The sequence below is a fragment of the Equus asinus genome, chromosome 2, assembly GCF_041296235.1.
Source record: "Equus asinus isolate D_3611 breed Donkey chromosome 2, EquAss-T2T_v2, whole genome shotgun sequence".
Taxonomy (NCBI): Eukaryota; Metazoa; Chordata; class Mammalia; order Perissodactyla; family Equidae; genus Equus; species Equus asinus.
In genome coordinates, this window is record NC_091791.1 from 164337597 (window position 1) to 164361795 (window position 24199).

Consider the following 24199-nt stretch of genomic DNA (forward strand, 5'->3'; position numbering starts at 1 on the left):
GGAGCCAAATTACAGGGGAGTTTGAATGATTTTTATAATAGAGAAAGTCAGACAAGAATGATTCAATCATGGTGAAACCTTTATTTAAGCCTGTCATTGTGTACAAATCACAGTGAACATGTTCATAGGAGTTCACCCTAAAGACTCAATCATCGTAGTTTCTCAATGCCTCCAATTTCCTTCTTCCCTGTCTTCTTCAATCTTTCTTCTCTTTTCTCTTATATATCCTACTTACCCCTCCTCATTTTCAACTATGTTCTTAAACAAAGATACAGAAAAAAAACTTAATACAATATTGAAATCTCAAACAAATACACAAAAACATGTCAAGCACCTCCAGGGCCAAGATGAAGAAAGGTGCAAGGGAGGCTCCTTCATCTCATCTTTAGGAGCATAAGAATCTTAATAAATGATGGTAATAGCAAATTGACCCATACAAAGAACTGGCCTGGGGCTGGCCCCGTGGTTAAGTTCTTGCGCTCTGCTTTGGCGGCCCAGGGTTTTACTGGTTTGAATCCTGGGTGCGGACCTAGCACCGCTCATCAGGCCGTGTTGAGGTGGCGTCCCACGTACCACAACTAGAAGGACCCACAACTAAGAAAAATATATATATATACAACTATGTACTGGGGGGCTTTGGGGAGAAGAAGGAAAAGTGAAAAAATCCTTAAAAAACGAAAATAAAGAACTGGCCCTTCTTTGCCCTGAGCTGCTCAGGGGTCAGAAATGAAACTACCAGATAGGAAAGATTTAGGGGACTTGTGGAGGGAGGGAACAAACAATTGTTAAGTGAAAGCCATTGTCTTCAGAAAGGCCCCAGAGAAGACAGTAGGCTGACAACAGGAGCAGAATTCGCTGAAGAACCTCTGGAATACTGACTTCCTCCTTGCTATGGAGATACAGGGCACTACATGCCCCACTTGCTTCTTTTCTCTGACTGGAATGCCTTCCTTCTGCTCTAACAAGTGAGTTTCCAGGCAGCCTTCAAAATCCAGTTCAAATGGCCCTAATTGATGATGCCTTCCCTAACAGAAGCTTTCCCTAGGCAGAGTTCACTCCTCGATCCTCTGGGCTCTCATACCTCTAAGTCTGATGTATGACGGGTGTGAGGTAAGTGTCCATACCTCTAAGCCCACGGTAAGACTTGTATTTGTTTACAAGTCTGTCTGCTGATCAGGAGCTCTCTGACCTTTGTACCCCTAGTGCCTCATATAGTCCCTGAATAGTAGGTAACTAAAACTGTGAGGGGAAAAAGGAGAAGAGAAAAGAAAGAAGAAAAAAAAAAAAAAAGGAAGAGCAGGATGGAGAAAGGAAGAGCAGGATGGAGGAGGCATCTGATTCAACCTTCCCTGGCCAAGAACAAGGGAAATGGATTCACCATACTCTGGAAGAAAGGGAGAAAACAGATTTTCTGGGTCTTCTCTGCCTCTCACTCTTCTCTCCACCGCTTCCTCCCACAACTTAGGACTTCCCACCACAACTGTCCTGTTTTCACTCCTGATCCCTCAATTCACCCCAAAGAGAAGGAAAGAAGCCAGTCAGGCTTCTGACTTCTTCCACTCTGTTCCCACAAACCTCGTATCATCCCTTTCCTACCATGGGCGCCTTCGTCCTTTGCCTCTGCCCTCCTCATCTTCCCCATGTGCAGTGCTTCCACCTCGTCAGCCTGGCATCTCAGGTCCCTATGCTGTGCCATGTCCAGATGGGAACTTCTGCCTCAGATTGAAAACCAAGAGGCTCTTAGGGACAGCCTGCAGTGTCTGGGCTGAGGAAGTGCTAGACTGGGCCCACGAGTCACGTGAGAAAGAATACTGTCCAGAGGGTTTAGGTGTCCCAGGGATTGGAGAACAGCAAGAAGTGAGTCCTGGCAAAGTGAAGGGCTCAGCAAGTGCAGTCCTTCCCCCTACGTTCCTCAAACTCTTTTGTGGATGGCGTTTCCACCTTTTCCTCCTTGATCCATGGGTCAGAATCATTTTTCTGACTGTCTTCTCATGGCCCCTACACCTTGGTTACTGGAGCTTCTTGACTGTCTTTCCAGCTGGATGCACTTTCCCCACCAAGAGTCATGTCAGGGCCCGTAAACCTCATGGAGTTGCTCCTGGGGCTCCTCTCTTTACCTAAGTATTCAGCTGCATCCTCTCCCCCAGTGCCCTTTCCCCGGGAATTCTGGAGCCACCTTTTTCTCAGTGAAGATCATATATACAAAAGCAGTTTACGAGTTGGAAAGCACTGTGCTAGAATAAAATACTATCATGAATAAAGCCTTCTCTTTTTCTCCCCATAATCTCTGTCCTTCTCTCATGATGTTTCTCAACATTTCCTCCCCCCATCCTCTGCCACTCCCCACTCACCCAGCAGGTTTTGTTTCGTGGCCCGTCGGAACCAAGGCTATGTGCTGCACAGTGGGCAGTGTCAGGATGCAGGCAGGCATCTCAGCCCGAGGCCTTGGCAGAGTTCCCAGGCAGAGCCATCGGCCCAGGCCAGGACAATAAGCATGGATAAGGTGGGAGGGGGCATAAGTACGGTGGCTGTAGCCCCCCAGCACCAGTAGCTCCCCCTGCAGCACAGCACCTGCAGCCCCCACATGGGGGGAGGGTAGGGGTGCCAGGTGAGTCCAGCTATCAGTCCTTAGTTCATAGGCCTCGAAGCTCAGCAGGTCCCCAGTCTCACCTAGCCCACCTGCTACATACAGCCGCCCACCCAGAGCAGCCATGACATGGCCAGCCCGAGGTACCCCCATGGGGCTCAGAAGTGTCCCCGGCTTCTCAAGTTTGGGGTCATAGTGCAGCAATGAGCCCAGGTATTGGCCAGTCCCGCTGCAGCCACCGCTCACGTACAATCGGCCCTCCAAAACTGCAGCTGCATGGGCAAAGCATGGTGCAGGAAGCACAGGTGCCGGCCTAAGGAGAACAGGAACATGATCAGGCAACAATCATCTTCAACTCTCCTTCTCTTCCAAAACCCCTACTCTCTCCCTGAAGCTTAGAAACACCCCTCCCCTGCTCACCTCCAGACATTGAGCTTAGGGTTATAGGTCTCCACAGAGTTCAGGGCAACACCATTGTCTCGTCCACCGAGGGCATAAAGTAGTCCATCCAGCACGACCAGGGGAAACAAGCTCCGAGCCTGGCACAAAGGTGCCTTCTCCTCCCAGTCCCCTTGACTGGGGTCCCACCTGGATACAGCAGGACAAGAGATAGGAAGAGTGACCCTTTGAGTCTGTGGTTGCCTGGGCCAGCAATTTCCCTCAGCTGCCCACCTTGGGGCCTGTCACTCTCAGGGGCCCATACCTGAGAGTTGTAGCCAGGGTGTTGGCGTGGCTGTAGAAATCCTGTCCCCCACACACGTAGAGTTCACTTCCTGCCAGGCTTGCAGCCCCATGCCGGAAGCGCCCTGGGGCAGGCAGGGCAGGCAGCCGCCCCCACTCCACAGTTCGAACCAGTCCCACGCCGCAGCAGAAGGCCCGGGCCCACCACACTCCTCGGGATGGCTGTCTCATGGCCATGTCTGATCTGAGTCCATCCCCACCGATCACTACCAGTGCCTGGTCAGGCTCCCTCCGCCTCTCTTGACCTGGAACTTCAGCCTCCACCATCAGCTGATGCAGCAAGTCTGGGGGCAGGGATGGAGGCAGCCCGGCTGCCCTGACCCTCCGCAGCTCCCTGGTGGACATACGGCCAAAGCGGACACATCGAAGCAGGGCCTTGGCTTCTGACTCCTGGGTCTCAGGGTTGGCAGCTAGCCAACACCGTGCAGCCACAAAGGCCTCAAACTCCTCCTGCACGTGTAGCTCGTCGCTGTCCAGCAGCTCAGCCAGGAAGGCAGCCGGTAAAGAAGGGAAAGTGGGGCACAAAGCCACAGCGGGCATGTGGGTGAGGAGGTAGTGATGGGCTTTCCTCCACAGCCTTTCAAACCCAGGGGCTTCTGCCATGGGGAACAGAGCCAGGCAACGGGCTGGGCTGAGGCCCCGTGCCAAGGCTTTCTGGCACAGGGCCAAGCAGGAAGAGCTCTGGTACTGCAGAGCAGCCTGGGCAGCTCTCAGCAGTCCTGGCCACCTTGCCCGCACAACCCCAGAGTAGGCAAAAGAGACAAGCAGTCGCAGGTCTTGGGCAGAGATGGTGTGCAGAGACACCTCTGTGCCCTGAGATTCCCTCATCCCGCTCAGGAGCATGGCGCCAAAGAACTCGCTGCCACAGGCCAGGGCTGCTCGGTGCACTGCAAGAGGAAGAAGCAGAGGGGAATTCAGAGTGTTGCAAACTGCTAGGCACTAGCCCAACTTCACAACCCCAATTTTGGTCCAACCACCTAAGGCCACAGGCCAAACTGTGGTGTGCATCAGGATACCATGGGGTGCTTGTTCAAATGCAGGTTTCAGGGACCCATGCCCATGATTCTAATTCAGTAGGTCTGGATGGAGACCCTGGGAATTTGTATTTTAACATTTTCAAGTACCCTGTATGATTCTCATGTTAGTTGCCTGAAGACACTTTGATAAACATTGCTTTAGTCTTTTTCATCCAGGTCAATTGGAAAAAGAGTCTTGATGGATCAAGGTGAAAAGATGTTATAGACAGCATTTGCTAAAAGGGGTACAAAATAAACTGCAAAGACTAATGTGCAACTTATATAGGTCTCTCCATATTGTACACAGAATATAGTTCTTTCCTTTACAATGTAAGAGACACTGACATCAGCCATTCTTAGATTTTACTCAGAAAGTGGTAGCATACTTGGGAATGGCTGTGGCCTGACCTCAACTAACTGCCATCTCCTCTTGCCCAAGATTTAATGCTTAAGATTTCCCATGTATTCTAGCTTTTCTCTGCAGACTCTTCTCTTCATCTCAGTATAGTTCATGGAATCATGACATTTTTAGTCGGAAACCTTCAACATTATCTAGTTCAATTGCTTCTTTTAAGATAAAGAAACTGAATCCTAGAGAAAGGAAGTAATCTAGTTTCTCTTCCCATGCAGAGGCTATCCGGGCAGATCTTCATCATCCACTGTCGCTGATGTCAGGCTGCAATGAGCACACTTGTTTATCAGTACCCTGCTCATATGCTTGGTGCTCATGACATGGAAACTGTCCTATTAACAAACGCTGTTAAACAATTAGACCTCATGTGCTTCCTAATGTAACTCGGTTTGAGGTACTTGGCATCAAGTACAGAGAATTCTCACCAAAATACTTAACCTAAATCTTATCAAAGCTTTAGATCTAAATTCAAGTTTATAGGAGATTGAGAGGCTAAAGAAACAAGTTAAACAAAACCATGAGGGAAAACGCATATAAATCTAGAAAACGGAGCATTCTATAGGATAACTAACCTTGTTTCTTCAATAAGTCATAAAAACAGGGAGAGAGAACAATACAAAGGTAGTGGAGGGGCTGGCCACATGGCCGAGTGGTTAAGTTCCTGCGCTCCACTTGGGTGGCCCAGGGTTTCGCTGGTTCGGATTCTGGGCACGGACATGGCACCGCTCATCAGACCATGCTGAGGCGGCATCCTACATAGCACAACCAGAGGCACTCACAACTAGAATATACAACTGTGTGCTGGGGGCTTTGGGGAGGAAGAAGAACACTGGCAACAGTTGTTAGCTGAGGTGCCAATCTTTAAAAAAAAAAAAAGAGTAGAGGAAACTTAAGGGATGTACATCTGAGTACAGCAGAGTCCTTGATTGGCTCCTGTGGTGAGCAAACCAACTCTAAGAGACATTTTTTGAACAAGTTCAATTTTGGAAAATGTCAATGTGGATCAGGAAATACTAAGGAATTATTGTTAACTTCGTTAGATGTGATAAAGGTATGGTAGTTATATGAGAAAATGTCCTCTTTTTTTTTTTTCAAAGATTTTATTTTTTTCCTTTTCTCCCCAAAGCCCCCCGGTACATAGTTGTATATTCTTCATTGTGGGTCCTTCTAGTTGTGGCATGTGGGACGCCACCTCAGCGTGGTTCGATGAGCAGGGCCATGTCCGCACCCAGGACCCGAACCACCGAAACAGTGGGCCACCTGCAGCGGAGCGCGCGAACTTAACCACTCGGCCACGGGGCTAGCCCCAAAAATGCCCTCTTTTAAAGAGACACACACTTTTAAAGAGATGAAACAAATATAGTAAAATGTTAATTGTCAAGTCTGGGTGATGGGTGTTTGGGTGTTCTTAATTTTCTCTGTAGTTTGTTACATGTTTGAAATGCTTTATAATAAAAAGGGGGGGAAATGCTGCTAGAAGTCCTCTCGGGCAGGTCACACAGGGCCAAGCTCCCAGTGAGGCTTATGAACCTCAGGCTGCTTTGACCAGTTGTGGCACATTTGCCTCTCTCAAAGGGCAGGTGATGTCGATGCGGCTTTCTGTTGTCTTTTTAAGCAGTAGATAGTTGCTTGGTGCTTCCCAAGTAGTAGACATCAGAGACAGCTTTCAAATATACATTGCCTGAGAAAATCTTCATTTCTCAAAGAAGGTAAGCCATCTCATCTTCCAGATCATTGATCAACCTATAGCTCAGAGCCAACAGCGAGCAGGCTCACAACCACTTGTATTTCCCATCTTACTCATCATTTTTCCCTAGAATTTTAAGTGACAGGTTCACACCATTAAGTTGGAACATTTCTTAGGGAAATGAAAGCAGTGATATAAGTATGTTTAAATTCCAAACCCCAGTGAGAATTTTATAACTATGAAATTTTAAATTCTCCCTCCATCTAGTGCTATCAGAAATGATAACAAACACTTTAGAGATCTGCTACGGGCTGAATGTTAGTGTCCCCCCCCCCGCCCAAATTCATACTTTGAAGCCCTAATCCCCAATGTGATGGTATTTGTAGGGGGGGCTTTAGGAGGTAATTAGGTGTGAGAGCGGAGCCCTCATGAATGGGATTAGTGCCCTTAAAAGAAGAGACATGAGAGAGATCATCTCTCTCTCCCCCATGTGAGGACAGACTTAAAAGATGGCCCTCTGCAAACCAGGAAGAGGACCCTAACAAGAACCTGACCACACTGGCACCCTGATTTTGGACTTCCAGCCTCCCAAACTGTGAGAAATAAATCTCCACTGTGACACCACCCAGTCTATGGCATTTTTGTTACAGTAGCCCAAGGTGGCCAAGACAGGCTGCTTTTCCTTCTGAGAGTCCCAGATGCACTTTGGGTCCCAGCCATTCCTCTAATGAGCAGTCGCTATGTGACTTTGGACATGTCTTAAAGTCTGATTTCTTGACCAATAAAGTTTAAGAACTGAGCTAGATAATCTCTAAACTAATCTCTTTTAGTGTTAAACATTGTGTGTCTGCATTTCGACTTCATTTGCCAGGTCTTATGTGTCTTTGGTTTGGCTGCATAGGAGGCAATGCATGGCCTCGTGAAAGCAGACTGGGCTAGTGGATGTGGGTTTGTATCCTGGTTCTGACCAGCTAACATCCCTGAGTTTAATGTTCTTTATCTGCACCTAGGGATAATGGTACCTACCTCACTAGTTTTCAGTGAGAATTAAAAGATGTGGCATGTGTAAAAATTCCTGGTAGCTCGTGCCTCATTAAGTGTTGGTAAAATCTGAGTAATATTCAACTTATTAAACCCTCCTTAGCGTTCCTAGTGATGAGTTGAATTAACTTCAAAGTGCTATGGCCTGGTGGCCTTAAGATTCTGGCAAAACAGTAGCGGACCTTGCTCATTAGCGGTAGGACCCATGCCCGCCATGGTGTCAAGTGCACTTAGGTGAAAGAACAACTCTGAGGTTTTTCCACTGTGTTCCTCTGGCTTTTCCTGTGTCCTAAATAGAAGATGTCAAGAAGGGCCTTTGGTTAATCCCTGTTTGAGTCAATCACTTTCTGCTTGTTCAACTGGCATGGACTATATCCTTAACTCCAGCCAGCTGGATGGAAATCCCCCGTTACTGGGCGCAGGAAAAGCGATAGCGTGGAAGGTCAGCCTAATTCTGTCAGTGCGAGGAAAACAACTCAGCCGCGCATGCCCCACTCTCAATGAGTCAGGAGAGACACCAAAGGCTACCCTAGGGAAATTCTGACTGCAGTAGGGATCAAAACCACCATGATAGGGATCAAACCACCGGCTGCTAGCACACACCATTCCGGTAGCACATGCACCTACAGTAATGTAATGCCCCGCAGGCCCTCACCCCGCAGCCGGCAGCCGCCTGCCTCCAGCTCCAGGTCACACCCGACGCCCTCTTGGTATAGGAGCTCGATGCTGCGCAGGTTCTCCCTCAGCTCCTCTGCCTGACTGGGCTGCTTTTCATCTTCCCGGGCGCTTCCAGCCCCCTCGTGTCTCCACTGGGCCGCAGCTTTCACCCGGGGCGCTCCCAGGACCTCGGCGGCGACCAGCACATCCCCCAGCGGGGCGGGGCCCAGCACCCCCTCATAGGCAAAGGTCAGCACGGCCTCCCAGGCCCCGGGGGCCACGTCGAGGCTGAAGGGGGATAGCGGATCTCCGCTGCCCAGCAGCCTGTCTTGGAAGAGGCTGCTAACTGCGGCCAAGATCACCCGATGCACCCCGTACACTCGCCCACCGACTGACACCTCTTCGTCCAGCAACAGCCTCTGCTCTCGCAGCCGCTGTGCCTCCGCGAAAAACTGACTCGGATGCTCCTCGCTGCGCAGCCCCTCGGGCTCCTCCGCGTCTTCTTCGTCCTCATCCTCTTCTTCCTCTAGCGACAAGGCTGGAGAGGGAAGGTTCCCCGCGGCCATGGGCCTGGGGCCAGGCTGTTCCAGAGGAAAGGGGGGCAAACCGGGATCCTCGTCCGGGGAAGGAGGCCAGGACGGGGTTCTCGCGGCGGGCAAAGGGGGGCCAAGGCCGTCTTTCTGGACCGGAAGAGAGACGCTCGCCGGGTCCGAGGGACGATGTGCCGAGCCTGAGACGCTCATGACCCGGGTTGCTGCAGGTGAGGAGAGGAAATAGAGGAGGGGGGTCACAGCTGGACCCACAGAGGCCAGAGGAACCCCTGCCTCCAGCCCAGGGACGTGTTAGTCCCTCTCCCTACTTCACCCCCTCCCCCTCCCCCCACCCCATTCTAAGGTCTAGCAGCTAGGCTATACAGTGCAACTACGGGGTTCACGAGGTGCAGTGAAGAGTGCAAGAAGCATGTGTAAAGATCCGGTACCCGGGGGCGTACCCCTCCCATCTTGCCCCCATCCTAATTGTCACCTTCGTTCCACTTGCCCTCTCACTGGAGCCTGCTCTGCTTTGGACCACGAGGCAGAGGGAACTCACTCCACAGCCGGGTCAGTAGCCTCACCCAGCTAATTATAGCTGGCGCTGGCGGGCTAGGGGCTGTGCTCCGGGTGCCCGAACTCTGACACCTAATCCCTTGGGCCCCGTCCGGAGACGACCTCCTCCCCCCTTCCACCTGTAGGTCATGGTGCTGAGCGAGGCAAATTCGCAGGCCAAGGAGGATGTGGGGATCGGATGGAGGGAGCCAGGCCAGAAAGGCTTCGTTCACCTGACCCGGCTAAAGGGAGCGGGTAAAGAGAGTCCACACTCTGCAGACCCTCAAGAACGTGGGGCGATAGGAGCGACGCCTGTGTTTTGGGTCAGTCCTGGGCTTTGACTGTCCATTTTTCTGTGCACGATAAAGCTGGGACCCTGGAGCGGACAATATAGTACCGACGGGAAACGCAAACGTAACCCGGTTGGGTCCACCTAAGGGCGGAGGCAGGGGGAGGTAAAGGGGCAGGGATCAGGGCTACTGACCCTAGGTGACCCACATCCAGCGTGTAGTTTCCTCCCTGTCCCGAGGTGAGATAGCTAAACCCAAACCTGTGTCTTCAGAAGAGCCTGGAGTTGTCTCTCACCTTGGTCGCTGGGAGGAGGACCAGATAATGGAAAGTGCAGATTATCTCAGCTGCTGAGGGACGAGAGTCCTGGACTGGATGGGCTGGGGGCGCGCAAGCCTTCTCACTGTTTGAGGCAGGACACCAACGGCCACTTCCTCTACCAGGAACAACAGCTTTTATCCTGAGACCCCCTAAATCCGGGCAATCACTTTCCCTGCAGTTCCAGGAAGGAATTTATGGGAAGGGAGCGGCGATACCCTTTCCCTCCCCTCTCCCACGGATGTAGGACAGGCCAAGGACTGCTAGAGGTGGATTCCCTGGCCTGTAAAAAGGCTAGTCCAGGCTGGATAGATTGACTCAACAAGCAGACTTAACCAGGGGGTGAAGCAAGATTGTTCCTCACAGCTCAGGTGAGAGGAGTGGCATCTGGGTAGGGGAGGGGTGAGAAAGTGGCTTGCTCCGCACAGCAGCAGGCCTCTTGCTTTCGGAGCTGTCCCCGTTCTCCATTGGACACTGGGATACCCTCTCCGACCCTGAGTAGCATTTTCGGGGTGAGCCCAACCTGTGGGTGCACTCCCCGAAATGGTTCGACAGAGAGAGGCAGCCTGTGGTTGTCCTGCATAGTGACCAGCCTCTGCACCCGCTCCCCCAGTTTGGACATTTCAGACTCTTCTTATGGCCTCCCAGCAGAGAGACTATAAGGCCAGCACCTTGAGCTTCCACCAGGAAGAGGAGGAACAGCCGTCTGGCAGAGACTCACCTAAGTGCAGCCTCTGCCCTTGCCTCACCTACAAGGACAAGGACACTGGACCAAGCTCTGGGTTCTATGCCAGGTCTATGGTCCTAGGATGGCTCTGCTGCAGCTGCTTGTCTCTGGAGGCTCTGCACAGCAACACCACCGAAAGATGCATGCCCCGCGGTGAACCCCCGAAGGTTGGATAAAACCTGCTATTCTGGGCCATGTCCACCCTCCATTAAAGCCTTGGGTCTGACCTCCCGCCATAGCACCTCCAGGTCTATTAGTGGTCCTTCTGGTTGCTGATAAGGGGGCTGGGGAGGGGTCTTGGCATCTCAGCTGCTCTGTGCTGTCTCTCTCAGCCAGGGAGTAGTGTGGCTTCCACCTCTGCAGAGGAGCCTTGCACCCAGCCACACTCCCAAGATGATTCGGAGAATTCGGGAGCCAGGCCTGGCAAGGCCCCACTATGCTAGGGCTGGGTCATGGGAGTCATGGTAACGGATGGGAGCTCAGGGTTTCCAAAGGATGGGGATCTAGGCTGGGGAGAGTGAACCTCACTCCAGAGGAGAGGAGGGCACAGCTGAGGGAGAGAGGAGGGGGCTGAGGGTAACCTCAGCTCCTTCCTGACCACCCTGCTCCCCTAGATCCGCTGCATGCTCCACATGTGGAGTGTCATCCTCTATCTACGGCTGCCTTGGATCACCGCTCAGGCAGGCATAGGTATGAGCCCAGGACTCTGCCGGCCAGTAGGAAGGGATTCTGGGCACAGCCTGAATAAATTAAAGGAGCCCCATTCCCATGCCCACCGCAGGGCTCACATGGCTCATTATCCTGCTCTCGGCTTCAGTCACTGCTATCACCGGCATGTCTATCTCAGCCATCTCCACCAACAGCAAAGTCAAGGCTGGTGCGTTTGTTGCAACAATGCTCTCTCTCAGGGCTCCCAGTCCTGTAACGAATTGCTGAGACCACAGACTGGCTCCGCTTTCCTCTCCTCTCAGGTAGCAAGTCCTTCCTGATCTCACGCAGCCTGGGTCCAGAGCTTGGCGGTTCCATCGGGATCATCTTCGCTTTTGCCAGCTCGGTAGCTGTGGCTATGCACACAGTGGGCTTCGCGGAGACCCTTTTGGATCTGCTCCGGGTAATGCCCATCCTCTCCCTTGGTGCACCCTCTTTTCAAGTTGGCTGACCACTCAGCCTGCACTTTTTGTGACTCCAGCCTGGGCAAGTCATTTTAAGAATCAAATGGAGGCATCAAATCAGCCAACAGAGTCTCTGTGACCCACCCTGTGTTCTGCCCCTCCAGGACCACAAGGTGCAGCTGCTGAACATAGATCCAGAAAATGAGTTGCAGGTGGTGGGCATGGTGATCGTGACCATCCTTCTGGGCGTGGCACTGGCCAGTGTGGAGTGGGAGTCTAAGGCAGGTGCAGGAGAATCGAGGTGGGGGCGAGAAGGCTGAGGGGGTTGTGGTGAGAGCTGAACAGATCTGGGAAGGGCCAAATGTGGGGAGATGTAGGGGGGTGTGTGTGTGTGTGTACCTGGCAGAGCAGATTTAGAGGGACCCAGACCTGAAGCTAGACAGTTCTCCTGGGAGAATCTCCACATATCAGTTCTTCAAAGGGAAAATAAGGAGAACTCATATTTTTTTGTTTTTTTCCACTTTTTTTTTTGAGGAAGATTAGCCCTGAGCTAACATCTGCTGCCAATCCTCCTCTTTTTGCTGAGGAAGATTGTCCCTGAGCTAACATCTGTGTCTATCTTCCTCTGCTTTATGTGTGGGACGCCTGCCACAGCATGGCTTGACAAGCAGTGCATATGTTCACACCCGGGATCTGGGCCGGCGAACTCCAGCCGCCCAAGCAGAACGTGTGCACTTAACTGCTGCACCACCAGGCTCATTCTGACGATCTGTTGGGCTGAGCACTAGACAAGACTGCTAGATGAGAAATGCCCTTTTTCTTGCTCCCAGATATTTACAATCTTGAGATTCATCCCTCTGGCATGGGAAGGGACACTTTGTAGTTTGAAGCAAGAAGGAAAAGGACACCCATTTCGCCAGACTCTTTTATGGGAAGAGGCTGGTGGGAAAGGGAACTGGAGGCTGAAGAGGAGAGTGAAGACGAGACAAGGAGACTGAGGAATGAGGAGCTGGAGGAGTAATTACTTCTCCTCTTCTACTCACATTTCTCTCTCTCTCTCTCTCTCTCTTTTTTTTTTTTCTCACCCATGGTACTCCAGGCCCAAATTATCTTCTTCTTCTTGATCCTCCTCTCTTTTATCAACTACCTGCTGGGGACACTCCTTCCCACAAACCCCAGCCGACAAGCCACTGGCTTCTTTGGGTACCAAGGTTAGACGGTGAGAAGCTGGCTGAGAAATGTATGAAAGGGAATGAAACCTCAGAATGTTACCTCCCCTTGGAGCAGGGGACCTCATTAGCCCAAACCTCTTCAGAAAAGACCCCTTGACTTCTGATTCTTTATGTCATTTGCAAGTTGAACGTCACACCATTCAGAGTCCTGTAAGTCCCTGGGGTGGCTAGTTTACAAAATTCCCTTATTCTTCCCAGCCTAACCTAAGTCACTAACTCCAAACTGAGTGGAAGGGTAATGACCTTGGATGAATGAAGGGAAGCCAGGAGGTGCTCCTTAAAATCCCATCTTTTCTCTCTGTTCTTTTATGTAGGAAGCATTTTATTGGAAAATATGGTCCCTCAGTGGTGTGGTCCAGAGGGTAGTTTCTTTGGTATGTTTTCCATCTTCTTCTCCTCAGCCACTGGGTTACTCACTGGGACCAATATCTCAGAGGATCTCAAGGTGAGAAACATGTCCAGGCACAGAGCACACTCTGTCTCCCCTTTTCTGTCTCCACTAACGGTTCAACTTTTGTTCCCAGGATCCTGCTACAGCTATCCCCAAAGGAACCCTCCTTGCTATCATGTGGACCACACTCTCCTACCTGGGCATCTCTGCCACCATTGGTAAGGCCCTCTACGCCTGCCTTCTGTGCAGAATGGCCTGGAGCTCTGGTTTCTGCCTCTCTGAGGGGCTAGGGTATAGTGATGAAATGAGCAAGAGGCATTCATCAGTCACATTAAAAGTAGTTTACATGCTGGTAGTGCTGCCCCCCCCCCCCTCGCCGCATCTTCCTTCACCATTTCTCCCCATCCCTCATATCATTAATGAATTTTATGGTGTTCTTTGATTCTCAAATTTGGTGCCCCACTCATGCACACATTTCCATTCCCCTCTTTGGCACTGGTAGTACCTAGATAGTCCTACTGCTTTGGAATGGGGGTCTCTCCCCATGAAGGAGTGTGTCCTCAATCTCATTTTCAGGCTCCTGTATGATTCGAGATGCTTCAGGAAATATGACTGACATGGGTGTGTGGAATGGGAGCTGCCTGAGGCCAGAGTGCCAGTATGGTTGGGATTTCAGCAGTTGTCGAGAACGAGGGTCCTGCCTCTATGGGCTCTCTAATCACTACCAGGTGAGTGAACGAGGTGACGAGTAGGCAGATGAATCTTATCTAGCCCATTGCCTGGCAGGGTGGATGCTCAAAAACAGTAATGACATAAGTGGATTCGTGTCGGTGGGGTAAAACCTTCAAAAATGGAATAAAATTCATATGCCCTGAAAATTCTAGGAAAGCTAGAGGAAAACATGGGTGGAATGCATTGCTTCTGGAATGCACTGATTTCTGCCTCTGCCTGCCCTCTCCTCAGGCCATGAGCATGGTGTCTGCCTTCAGCCCCCTGACGTCTGCTGGAGTCTTCTGTGCCGCACTGTCCTCTGCCCTTTCCTGCTTTGTTTCAGCCCCCAAAGTCTTCCAGGTTAGTTAGCATCTTACCAAGAGGCTTGGGGGAGAAAGGAAAGAATGTAAGCAGACAGGGCCACCTCAAAAATATAATTTTTGGGGGAGGAGCAAAAGAAGGCTCAGTCTCAGCAAACCACGAGTTAGATGGTGACTTAGGGAGATGGAGATGACGGTGTTTGGCTGGTGTTTAAGAGAGGATCCAAGCTCACACAGGAAATTCAGAGAAGAAGATGGAAAACATACCAAAGAAACTACCCTCTGGACCATGCCACTGGGGGATTTGCCTGAAAATCAAGGCAAAATCTGGGGAGGATGTCACTCTTCCATCTGCCTCCTTTCTCTGTTTTTCCCATCCCACATTCTGAGGGTCTCCCGCTACTCCTCTATCGTTTCTTCCTGTTAAGACCCCTAAGCTCCCTCATCTCTTCCCTCTGTGCTCCCCACTCTCTCTCGCCTCTTTAGAGTAGTAGGGGGCTCCTCATTCTCCCTCTCCCTGGGACCCTCCCCCAATGATCATGCTTTCTTATAGTGGCTGTGCCAGGATAAACTGTATCCAGTCATTGGCTTTTTCGGGAAAGGCTATGGCAAGAAGCATGAACCTCTGCGAGGCTATCTGTTCACCTTTCTCATTGCTGTAGGTTTCATCCTTACTGGTGAGTATTTCTCCTCCACCCCCTACATGTGGCTTCATTAATCACCTGTCCCCTCATGCCCTCCACTGCCCTACCTTTGGCTTTTAGGGCCTGACTCTAAAGCTTTTCTATCTCTCTAGTCATGATAGTGGGTGGAAACATCTGCTAACTTGGTGGTGGTGGTGGTGGTGGTGGTGTGTGTGGAAGGTGGAGTGGGGACTAGGGAATAGAGATTGTGGGGAAAGGGAAGCCAGAAGATGATGTCCTTGACTCTTCAGACCTGGATCCCATGGCTCCAGTTTGGAGACTGACCTTCTGACCTTTCATCTCTCCCAAAGGTGATCTGAACACCATTGCTGCCATCATCTCCAACTTTTACCTCTGCTCCTATGCCCTTGTTAACTTCGGCTGTTTCCACGCCTTCCTTAGCCAGTCGCCTGGTTAGTATGGGCAGGTGTTGGGGTCAGGCCCAAGGCTGGGAGGACCTCGAAGGGTTGAAGGAACATCCTTGGGGTGCAAGGGTGGGTGGTAGTGAGGCTTAGATAAGGGATGGGCTGCATTCACTCTCCCCTGCAGGCTGGCGCCCTTCCTTCTGCTGGTATAGTCCCTGGCTCTCCCTTCTGGGCTCTCTGCTCTGCCTGCTCATCATGTTCCTCCTCAACTGGTGGGCAGCACTCATTGCTGTGTTGCTTATCCTTCTGCTGCTGTTCTATGCTTTCCATAAGAAACCTGGTGAGTGAGCGGGCAGGTGGGTAAGGGAATGAGGGAGTGACCTACAGTGAGGCTGACCCCGTAAGAAGCCCAGAACTACCAATAGTAAACCTTGTTTCCTCTCCTTCCTGACAAGTGAGGCCCCACCTCTAATCATTCTGCACCATCCCTTCCTCTGCACAGATGTGAACAGGGGCTCTTCGGTCCAGGTGGGCACCTATCGTATGGCGCTGTCCTACTTAGTGAGCCTGACCAATGTGCAGGACCACGTCAAGAACTTCCGGTGAGGGAGTCTCTAGACCAGAGGTTCAAAACTGGTGGCCTCTGGATTGGATTTTGCCTGCAAATGAGTTTTGTTCAGATTGGACAGCATTTACAATTTTTAAAATTGATTGCCAAAATTTAATATGCATCTGGTAGTCCTGGGCCTTCACACCACATGACATACTTGGCTGGAGTCAAGTAGCTGCTGTCCCATGGGTCAGGGCAGGTGCTCTCCAGTTTGCCACTGTTCCCACTTGGCCTACTTTATTCTTTGATGTTATAAGACTGGTTCTTGCAGGCTTTTGAGTTTGCAATTCCTGCTATAGACATAAAAGGAAACCAGCTTCCTAAAACCTGGAGGCAAAGGAAGGGAACAACATTCTAGTAGGGTAGAGAGAGCAGGGTTCCCTAAGGAGGGGGTACTCCATGGCAGGACAGATGCCACAGGAATCAGGATTCCCAGCTCCCCTCATCATGCTGTGAGATGGAGAAGCCTCTCTAATACTCTTGGTTTCTCCCGAAAATCCCCCAATGGGGAAGATCACTGCTCTGAACATCATCCCTGCCTTCGTCTCCATAGGCCACAGTGCCTAGTGCTAACTGGCCCCCCTAGCCAGCGTCCAGCCTTGGTGGATTTTGTGGGTGCCCTCACCAAGAAAATGAGTCTCATGATCTGTGGGAATGTGGTCTTGGTGAGCGAAGTGGGAATGGCCTCTCGGTGGGAGGGGACTGAGGTTCAAGGCTTTAGGCTAGAGGGAAGAGAAAGGGGAGATCAACAGGTATGTTGATCGGGAGCTCAGAGAACTTGGAGAGCAGTGAGGGGCGGCAGAAGGATGCCTTAAGGAAGGGACAGTCCCTAGTCTACATTTCTGCCTCCCCCTCTTAGGAGCCCCAAGCCATTCAAGAGTCTGAGAATCATGTCAACTGGTTAAATGTCCGGAAGATTCGTTCATTCTATACAGTCATATCTGCCCCCAGGCTACGGTCTGGGGCCCAGAGCCTCATGCAGGTCAGCCTGCCAAACTTCATCACTTGTCACCCCTGCCCAAGGTACTATATTCCCTTCTTTCCTCATTGCCTCTCCTGTTAGGTTGCAGGTTTGGGCCAACTGAAGCCCAATTTGCTGGTTTTGGGATATAAGCAAAATTGGCAGGAGGTGCAGATATCAGCTGTGGAAGACTATGTCGGCATTCTACAGTAAGTGCTGGGAGGAAGGTGAAGATGGGCTTACAGATGGTCAGGAACCAGAGGAGGAGGAAATATCATCATGGTGAAGCCCCCTTCCCTCCAATGACCCAGGAGTACCTGTGTCCCCAAGAAGGGGAGCTCCCCTCTCTTCAGCTCTTGTTCCTAATCTCCTTTTTTTACCCCCATAAAGTGATGCCTTGGACTACAACTATGGTGTCTGCATCTTAAGGATGCCAGGGGGCTTAAGCCCGGCTACCCAACATCAAGCTCAAGGTGAGTCAAAAAAGGTGGGCCTGATTAGGCACACATCTGTGGTGATGGATTGGAATTAGTCTTTGGGTGGTTAACATGATGTAATCTACACAGAATTTGAAATATATTATGATGTACACCTGAAAGTTAAAAAAAAAAAGGGTAAGCCTAAGAAAAGGATAAGGTGTAGGAGGTACAGAAATTGGCTCTCAAAGACAGACACAGGAGGCAAGTCCATTTGTTTAGTTACCAAGGCTTGAGACCGAAGAGAATCAGGGACCAGAATGTGAGCAAAATGAATTTTGCTTAGGAGCTGGGGGAAAGCTTTAAAGATATCTTCTCAATTCAGGTGGCAGAAATGTGGATCACAAGATACAAAGTAGCAGGGTGGATGTGACCAGGAGGGGGTGGCCCAATTCCAGAGCAGGGTTTCTGGCACTACCCCAATTCTGGTAGTACCTCACATCTAACTAGCTTGCACTTGGGGTGTCTGCACTGAATGGGCGGCTTGAGAAAGGATGCAAAAAGACAACATTGTTTTGTGTCATACCCCCCACCTTTCCCAGTAAACCCAAGCTTTTCTGATTCCATAGGAATGGATTCTCAGAAGGGAGAGGAGGCCAATCCTAAAACAGATCCTGTTTTAGGGGAAATAGGGAGTGGGGAAGAGAATAAATAGGCACCCAGTAAAGGGAACAGAAAAGGGTGTGTGGTTAGTCAATGGAGAGAGAAGCCACATGACATTTCTCTGGGATAGCAACAATTTTCTTCTGGGAGGGGAAGGTATGATATTGAATTGGGAGCAATCACTCAGCTGGATAAGGAGTTTGTCTTATTCTTTTCCTCTCTCTTCTTGGGCAGTATCCTTACACCGGCAGCCTCAAACCCTGTTCCAGTCCAGGCAGGGCTGGCGGACAGTGGATGTGTACTGGCTCAGTGACGACGGAGGTAGGGACTCTCTGGCTCCCTAAAAAGCCCCAATTCCTCTCCAAGTTCCAGGGGAGAACAGGAAAGGGAGGATGGGGACATAAACACCAGGGAGGACTTCAGAACAAACTGCATTTACAAAGTACCCAGTGCCCTCCTCCCATTTCGGAGGCCTTCACACTTTGCTCCCTTTCCCAGTTCCCAAGAGAAGGCAGGCAGGGAGGCTGCCCATCTCCTCTCCTCTTATCTTCACAGGGCTGACTATGCTGATCCCCTATCTACTGACACACACACAAAAATGGGCTCGATGTCCTGTGCGAGTTTTTGTGAGCAGCCCCCGTGAGCAGCTAGAGGATAAACACAAAGAGTGAGCACTTCACGAAAACCGAAGGTTATGGCCTAAAGACAGGAAGGGGAGGGGAGGGTATTGGGCCACTTGCTACAGATGGAAGGATAGGAAAGGTGCTGGGAAATGTAGGCAAAATGTCCATTTCCTCTCTTGTCTTGCCCTAGGATACATTCCCTCCTCAGAAGGTTCAGCCTTGGCTTCCAACATGTGACTGTACTACCTGAGCTCACGGGCAAACCTCAAGAGACAAGGTCAGGACCAACCCCCTACCCCATACGCCTCTTCCCTTCCTGTCTTCCTTCTTCACAGCTAAGAACCTAAAGGAGCAAGTGTCAGAAAAGCTATAACTGAACTGAATATTCTGGCAAGAAGAAGGGGAGAGAGGGAGGATGGGCTGAAGTCTGACGAAAGAGGACCGCAGTGAGGAGTTCTGGCTGGGGGGCAAGAGTAGCTGTAGTCTCTACCTACATCTGAATGGGTTTCTGGTTACCATTTTGGAAGAAATCCAAGAGTTTAGGCAACAAAACAAAGAAAAACCGAAGAGTGAAGAAGCCCTATTGTTCCTAAATCCCTGAGCACAGAAATTTCAGGGGACAACAGATACTCTCTGCTTCTTGCTGAATCAATCTGGGGTTTCCTTTCTCTGCAGCCAAAAGGCTTTCGAAGACTTGGTGGCCTTACACTGGTTGCAGAAGCCACCACCAAAGGGGAACCTGGAATCTACCTCTCTCAATACTCCTGCTCCTTCAGGCTACATCTCTGAGCAGGACCTGCAGGCGAACCAAAAGCAGGTATATAGGAACAGGGCCAGCAGTGGGGCAATTGTCCCAGAGTAGGAACTGATAACGGCACCCACCTTGTCCTCTGCTTGTTCTTCCTAACCACGTAGTCGGAGTGGCACATGTGTCTTCATGAAGTCCTACGGCAATATTCCCAGGACGCTGCCCTCATAGTCATGTGAGTCTGGGAGAATTCCAAACTGCAGGGGTGTAGATCCCAGGGGAAGGTCTAGTCTGATGACTAGATAAGCTGAGGAACAGGTTCTATCCCTCACACTGCCTTCCACAACAGGAGCCTACCTCTGATCCCTCGGTCAGCCTGCCCTGGGGCCCTCTACATGACCTGGCTGGAGATGCTGTCCAGGGGCCTCACATCCCCCATTGCCTTCATTCATGGAAAACAGCAGGACTTGCTGACCACGTACTGCCAGTAAGAGACTTAGGAGAGACTGAGCTAGGAGCAGGAGTCCACAATTTAGGACTCAAGGAGCTATGTCTCTTGGCTACATAAACTTTGAGGCTATCCTTGGAAATCCTTAAGCAAGAGCCCAAAGCTCCCTGATGAGAGAACTCCCCTACTAAGCAATATGAACTGGGGCTACAGTGCTAAAGAAGGTCCTCCCTCCAAGATCCATTCCACCCCTTAATATTAATAAAAATTTACAAATGAAAACCTGAGGCTAATGTGTAATCACATACTTGCTGCCCATTTATAAAATTAACTCTCCAAGCTTAAACAAAGAGATCATTCCTGTTCTCAAATATATTCAAGGAGAGGACTTTATCTTCTTTTTTTTTTTTTTTTTTAAGGTTTTATTGTTCCTTTTTTTCCCCAAAGCCTCCCGGTACAGTTGTATAATTTTAGTTGTGGGTCCTTCTAGTTGTGGTATGTGGGATGCCGCCTCAGCATGGCCTGATGAGCAGTGCCATGTCCGAGCCCAGGATCCGAACCAGCAAAACCCTGGGCCACCGAAGCAGAGCATGTGAACTTAACCACTCAGCCGTGGGGCCAGGCCCAGACTTTATCTTCTTTCTATCTTCCATCCCATAGTTTCTGACTTTAAACCTCCATGTCTTCCCACATTTTCAACCCATTTAGGTGTCTATCTTTTATAAATGAAAAGTGTTTATTGCCACTTTCTACTTAGTAAGATGTCAGAAACCTATTCTTTTCCCAAGCTCATATAATTCCAATTATTTTTTGGCCCAAGTCTTACAGTATAGTTCTTTGACTATCTTTTTGGTTTACTTCCCCAGCAACTTATTCATCATTCATCAAACACTAATTGAATGTCTACTATGTGCAAGACTATTCTAAGTACTGGGAGAGGATATGGCAATGAACAAAACATGAGAAAAATCTCCTCCTCGTGTGCAGTTTATATTCCAATGGGAGTGAACACTAATAAATAAAACTATTACATTAGGTGTTAAGTGCAATAAAGAGAAATAAAACAGAGAAAGGGCCTAGAAAGTGCTGGGGGAATGCAATTTTAAGTAGGGTTGTCAGGAAGGCCTCATTAAAGAGAAAAAAAGTTGAACAAAGACTTAAAGACCCTGATGGAGTGAGCTATACCAGAGGGAAGAGCCTTCCAAGGAGAGGGAGTGACAAGTATAAAGACCCTGAGGGGTCGGCACCCCTTCACTGTTTAAGGACAAACAAAAAGGCCAGTGTTGCTAGAGCAGAGTGAACAAGGTGAGTTGCAGAAAATGAGGTCAAAGCAGTAAGTGGGACAGGGTGGGGCGGATCATGGAGAGTCTCACAGACCTTTAAAGAGCTCTAGTGTTCACTCTGATATAGGAAAAAGCAGGATTTTGAGCAGAAGAGTGACATAATCTGGCTTCCATCTTAACACTATTCATTCTGGCTGCTGGGTTGAGAACTGACTATACATGGGCAGTGGTGGAAGCAGAAAGACCAGCTACTGTAATAATCTTGCAAATAGATAATTCTGGCTTGGTCTCGGGTGGCAGTAGTGGAAGTGAGAAGGGACTCTGGATATATTCTGAAGGTAAAGTCAATGTGATTTCATAAATTGGAAGAGATGAAAGAGAGCTGTCAAAGATAATACCGAGGTGCTTTGATATGAACAACTAGAAGGATAGCGTTGTCATGAACTGAAATAGGACTGTAGCAGTAAGCTGGGGAGAAAGTTAAGTTCAATTTTGTATATGTTAAATTTGAGATGCCTATTAGGCATCTAAGTGCAGATGCCAACAGGCAGCTAGTCAGGACAGAAATCCAGGTTGGAGCTGAAAAACTGGGAGTCATCCACACTGAAATGGTTTTAATGTATAAGGCTGGATGGAATCACTGCAGGCATGTGTGTAGAGACACAGTCCAAGGATTGAACTCTAGAGAGTTAATCGGTTGTGGAGATGAGGAGAAACCTGCAAAGGAGACTAAGAAAGAGCAGTCAGTAAGCTAGGAGGCAAACCAGAGAATATGTCCTAAAGCCAAGGAAAGAAAATGTTTCAAAGAGGGAGTGTCAAATGCTACTGATAGCCTATGTAAGATGAAGCAGAACGTGCCATTAGATTTAGGTTTGTGCAAGTCACTGGTGACCGTGGTAAGGACAGTCTTGGTAAAGAAGAACTAGAGGCAACTCTTTTAAGACGTTTTGCTGTAAAATGGAGCAGAAAAATGGGGAACAGCTGGAAGGGGAAATGGGATGGAGAGGTTTATATATTTGTAAGATCAGGAAAATGATAGTATATTTGTGTGCTGATAGGAAGATCCAGGAGAGAAAGGGAAATTCTGACTCTACAGGAAAGAAGGGAGAATCGTTGAGATGTCCTTTAAAAGCTAGAGGATGGGATCTACTGCAAAAGTTTCTGTACAAAAGCATCGACAGTTTGTCTACGGCAGGGTTTCTCAACCTTGACACCAGTAACACTTGAGCTCAGATAATTCTTTGTTGTCAGGGACCGTTCTAAGCTTTCTGTTTTTTAGCATCCCTGGCCTCTACCCAGTAGCACTGCCTCCCAGTTGTGACAACCAAATGCCCTCTGGGGAGCAAAATCAGCCCTGTTGAGAACTATTCATTTATAATAACAAGAAGGAAGCAGAGTGTATGTCTGTAAATCCTGGAAGGTGGTTGGATGTAGTGGTGGGAGCTTATGAACATTTTCTTTTTTTTTTTTTTAAAGATTTTATTCTTTTCCTTTTTCTCCCTAAAGCCCCAAGTACATAGGTGTTTATGCTTCGTTGTGGGTCCTTCTAGTTGTGGCATGTGGGACACCACCTCAGCGTGGTTTGATGAGCAGTGCCATGTCCGCGCCCAGGATTCAAACCAACGAAACACTGGGCCGGGTGCAGCAGAGCGCACAAACTTAACCACTCGGCCACAGGGCCAGCCCCTGAACATTTTCTGATTGTTTCTATTTTCTCATTGAAATAGGAACCAAGTAAGAGTGAGAATGGGGAGAGATGGTGGAGATTTGAGGGGTCAGAAGTTATGAAACAGTTATCAGAAAAGAAGGCAAGTGAAAGGACTAGGGAATATTGCTAGGGAGCATAAAGGACCACTTAAGTTTCTTGGCGATGAATTTAAAGACAAGTCAGCCTGGCTGTTTTTTGCTAGCCCTTTCCGCTGCATGGGTCTAGGCATAAAGTAGGTGAAGAGCTGAGTATGACAAAAGCAAGAGAGGCAAGGGAGATAAGTGTTTGCAATGAAATGCTTGCGACTGGAATTTAGCTGAAGAGGGGAATGAAGACATGTAGGGGATGATGGCAGTGGAAAAGAAGGAAGACCAATGGATTCATTGTAGGTCCTAGTGAGGGGATGAAGTGCTGGATTCAGTGCACTAAAGGGAATGAACTGGAAAGACAGGAGGTAATGGTAGGAGAGTGGAATGTTTGAGACTGGGATATGAAGCAGCTGTAGGTCTAAATTATAACCAAGGGAATGAGTGGGTGAAGTAGGGGCAGACGACAAGATTACCCAAGGAGCAAAGAACTGAAAGACCAGAGTGTTAGAAGGATGATCTACATGGATATTAAAATCATCAGGATCTATGACAGGAGTGGTATTGGCGCAGTATAGTCTAATGACATGTTTCAAAACGGATGTGTTTTAGGGATAAGAGAGAACAGTTTGAAAATAATGAGGAAACTGCCTCCAGGCCCAGTGGTACAATAAGTACGAGAGAAACCACTACCACTAGAGGGGGCAGGAGAAGCAGCGTCCTCAGGGAAAACAAGGGCTCAGAGTAGGAATGTAGAGAGAACATTCAGAGAAGAGGTTGAGGATATAGGGAATTTTGCTAATGACTGGCTATTACTTCAGACAGCAAAGAATTTCAGAAGCTGGAAGAGGGAGGTGGATGGGGACAAAAAAGTGGGTGGAGAGCAATGGTTATTAGAGTGTAAAAGATGAGAGGGGGCAGGTGGTTCAGGCTTCTTGTGGTGACTGACGTAAACAAGATAAGGGCATGATGAGATTAGTTCTGCTAGTTGTGGGTGGGAGGGAGGCTGGGCCCCTGCTCCAACCTGCCAATGCAAGCGTGTGAGGGGTAAGTGTGTGGAGAAGGAACAGTTTTACTCTTGAGCTATCAATTAGTGTGAAATTAGACCTGGCTCCAGGCTATTTTGAGGGAAGTCCTGAGTACCTACTTCAAAGAATTTAAATGAGGTGATGAATGTAAAGCAGTTAGCACAAGGCCTGATACTAAAATATTAGTTATCATATCATAATACCATTATTAAGGGGATGTTAGAATAGTACCTAAGATCAATCTTATCTGCA

The 24199-nt window shown here is 49.4% G+C and overlaps 2 protein-coding genes across 11 annotated transcripts; one reads left to right on the top strand and one right to left on the bottom strand.

The window, feature by feature from the left end:
* Positions 1-61: 61 nt before the first annotated feature.
* KLHL33 (kelch like family member 33) lies at positions 62-8884 on the bottom strand. Of its 2 annotated transcripts, XM_014844494.3 has the most exons (5): positions 8140-8884; positions 3291-4215; positions 3008-3175; positions 2352-2900; positions 62-1384 (listed from the first exon to the last, which is right to left on the bottom strand). In XM_014844494.3, exons 1-5 carry the CDS (start codon positions 8882-8884, stop codon positions 1375-1377), a joined length of 2397 nt encoding a protein of 798 aa, XP_014699980.2. In that variant the 3' UTR covers positions 62-1374. The 2 variants fall into 2 exon arrangements, with proteins under 2 accessions (XP_014699980.2, XP_014699981.2); XM_014844495.3 differs by lacking the exon at positions 62-1384 and having other exon boundaries at positions 1424-2900.
* Positions 8764-24189, top strand: LOC106833308 (solute carrier family 12 member 3-like). Of its 9 annotated transcripts, none has more exons than XM_070504006.1 (25): positions 8764-8901; positions 9373-9549; positions 10446-10726; positions 11174-11249; positions 11341-11436; positions 11531-11670; positions 11836-11952; positions 12771-12882; positions 13218-13348; positions 13428-13512; positions 13871-14022; positions 14258-14365; positions 14879-15002; positions 15320-15421; positions 15558-15713; positions 15876-15901; positions 16843-16965; positions 17047-17153; positions 17335-17417; positions 18258-18344; positions 18579-18690; positions 18837-18923; positions 19322-19463; positions 19562-19629; positions 19744-24189. In XM_070504006.1, the coding sequence occupies exons 3-25, from the start codon at positions 10469-10471 to the stop codon at positions 19883-19885; spliced, it is 2634 nt and encodes an 877-aa protein (XP_070360107.1). In that variant the 5' UTR covers positions 8764-8901; positions 9373-9549; positions 10446-10468; the 3' UTR covers positions 19886-24189. The 9 variants fall into 9 exon arrangements, with proteins under 9 accessions (XP_070360107.1, XP_070360112.1, XP_070360115.1 ...); XM_070504011.1 differs by lacking the exon at positions 10446-10726 and adding an exon at positions 10892-11023; XM_070504014.1 differs by lacking the exons at positions 10446-10726; positions 11341-11436 and adding an exon at positions 10892-11023.
* Positions 24190-24199: the final 10 nt, after the last annotated feature.

Coding starts and splice junctions, on each gene's coding strand:
- KLHL33 (XM_014844494.3), bottom strand. CDS start 8,884: ATGAGCGTCTCAGGCTCGGCACATCGTCCCTCGGACCCGGCGAGCGTC. Junction 4,216..8,139: donor AGGCGGCTGCCGGCTGCGGG/GTGAGGGCCTGC, acceptor TTCCTCTTGCAG/TGCACCGAGCAGCCCTGGCC. Junction 3,176..3,290: donor ACCCTGGCTACAACTCTCAG/GTATGGGCCCCT, acceptor TGCTGTATCCAG/GTGGGACCCCAGTCAAGGGG.
- LOC106833308 (XM_070504006.1), top strand. CDS start 10,469: ATGGCCTCCCAGCAGAGAGACTATAAGGCCAGCACCTTGAGCTTCCAC. Junction 12,883..13,217: donor TGGCTTCTTTGGGTACCAAG/GTTAGACGGTGA, acceptor TCTTTTATGTAG/GAAGCATTTTATTGGAAAAT. Junction 15,003..15,319: donor TGTAGGTTTCATCCTTACTG/GTGAGTATTTCT, acceptor TCTCTCCCAAAG/GTGATCTGAACACCATTGCT.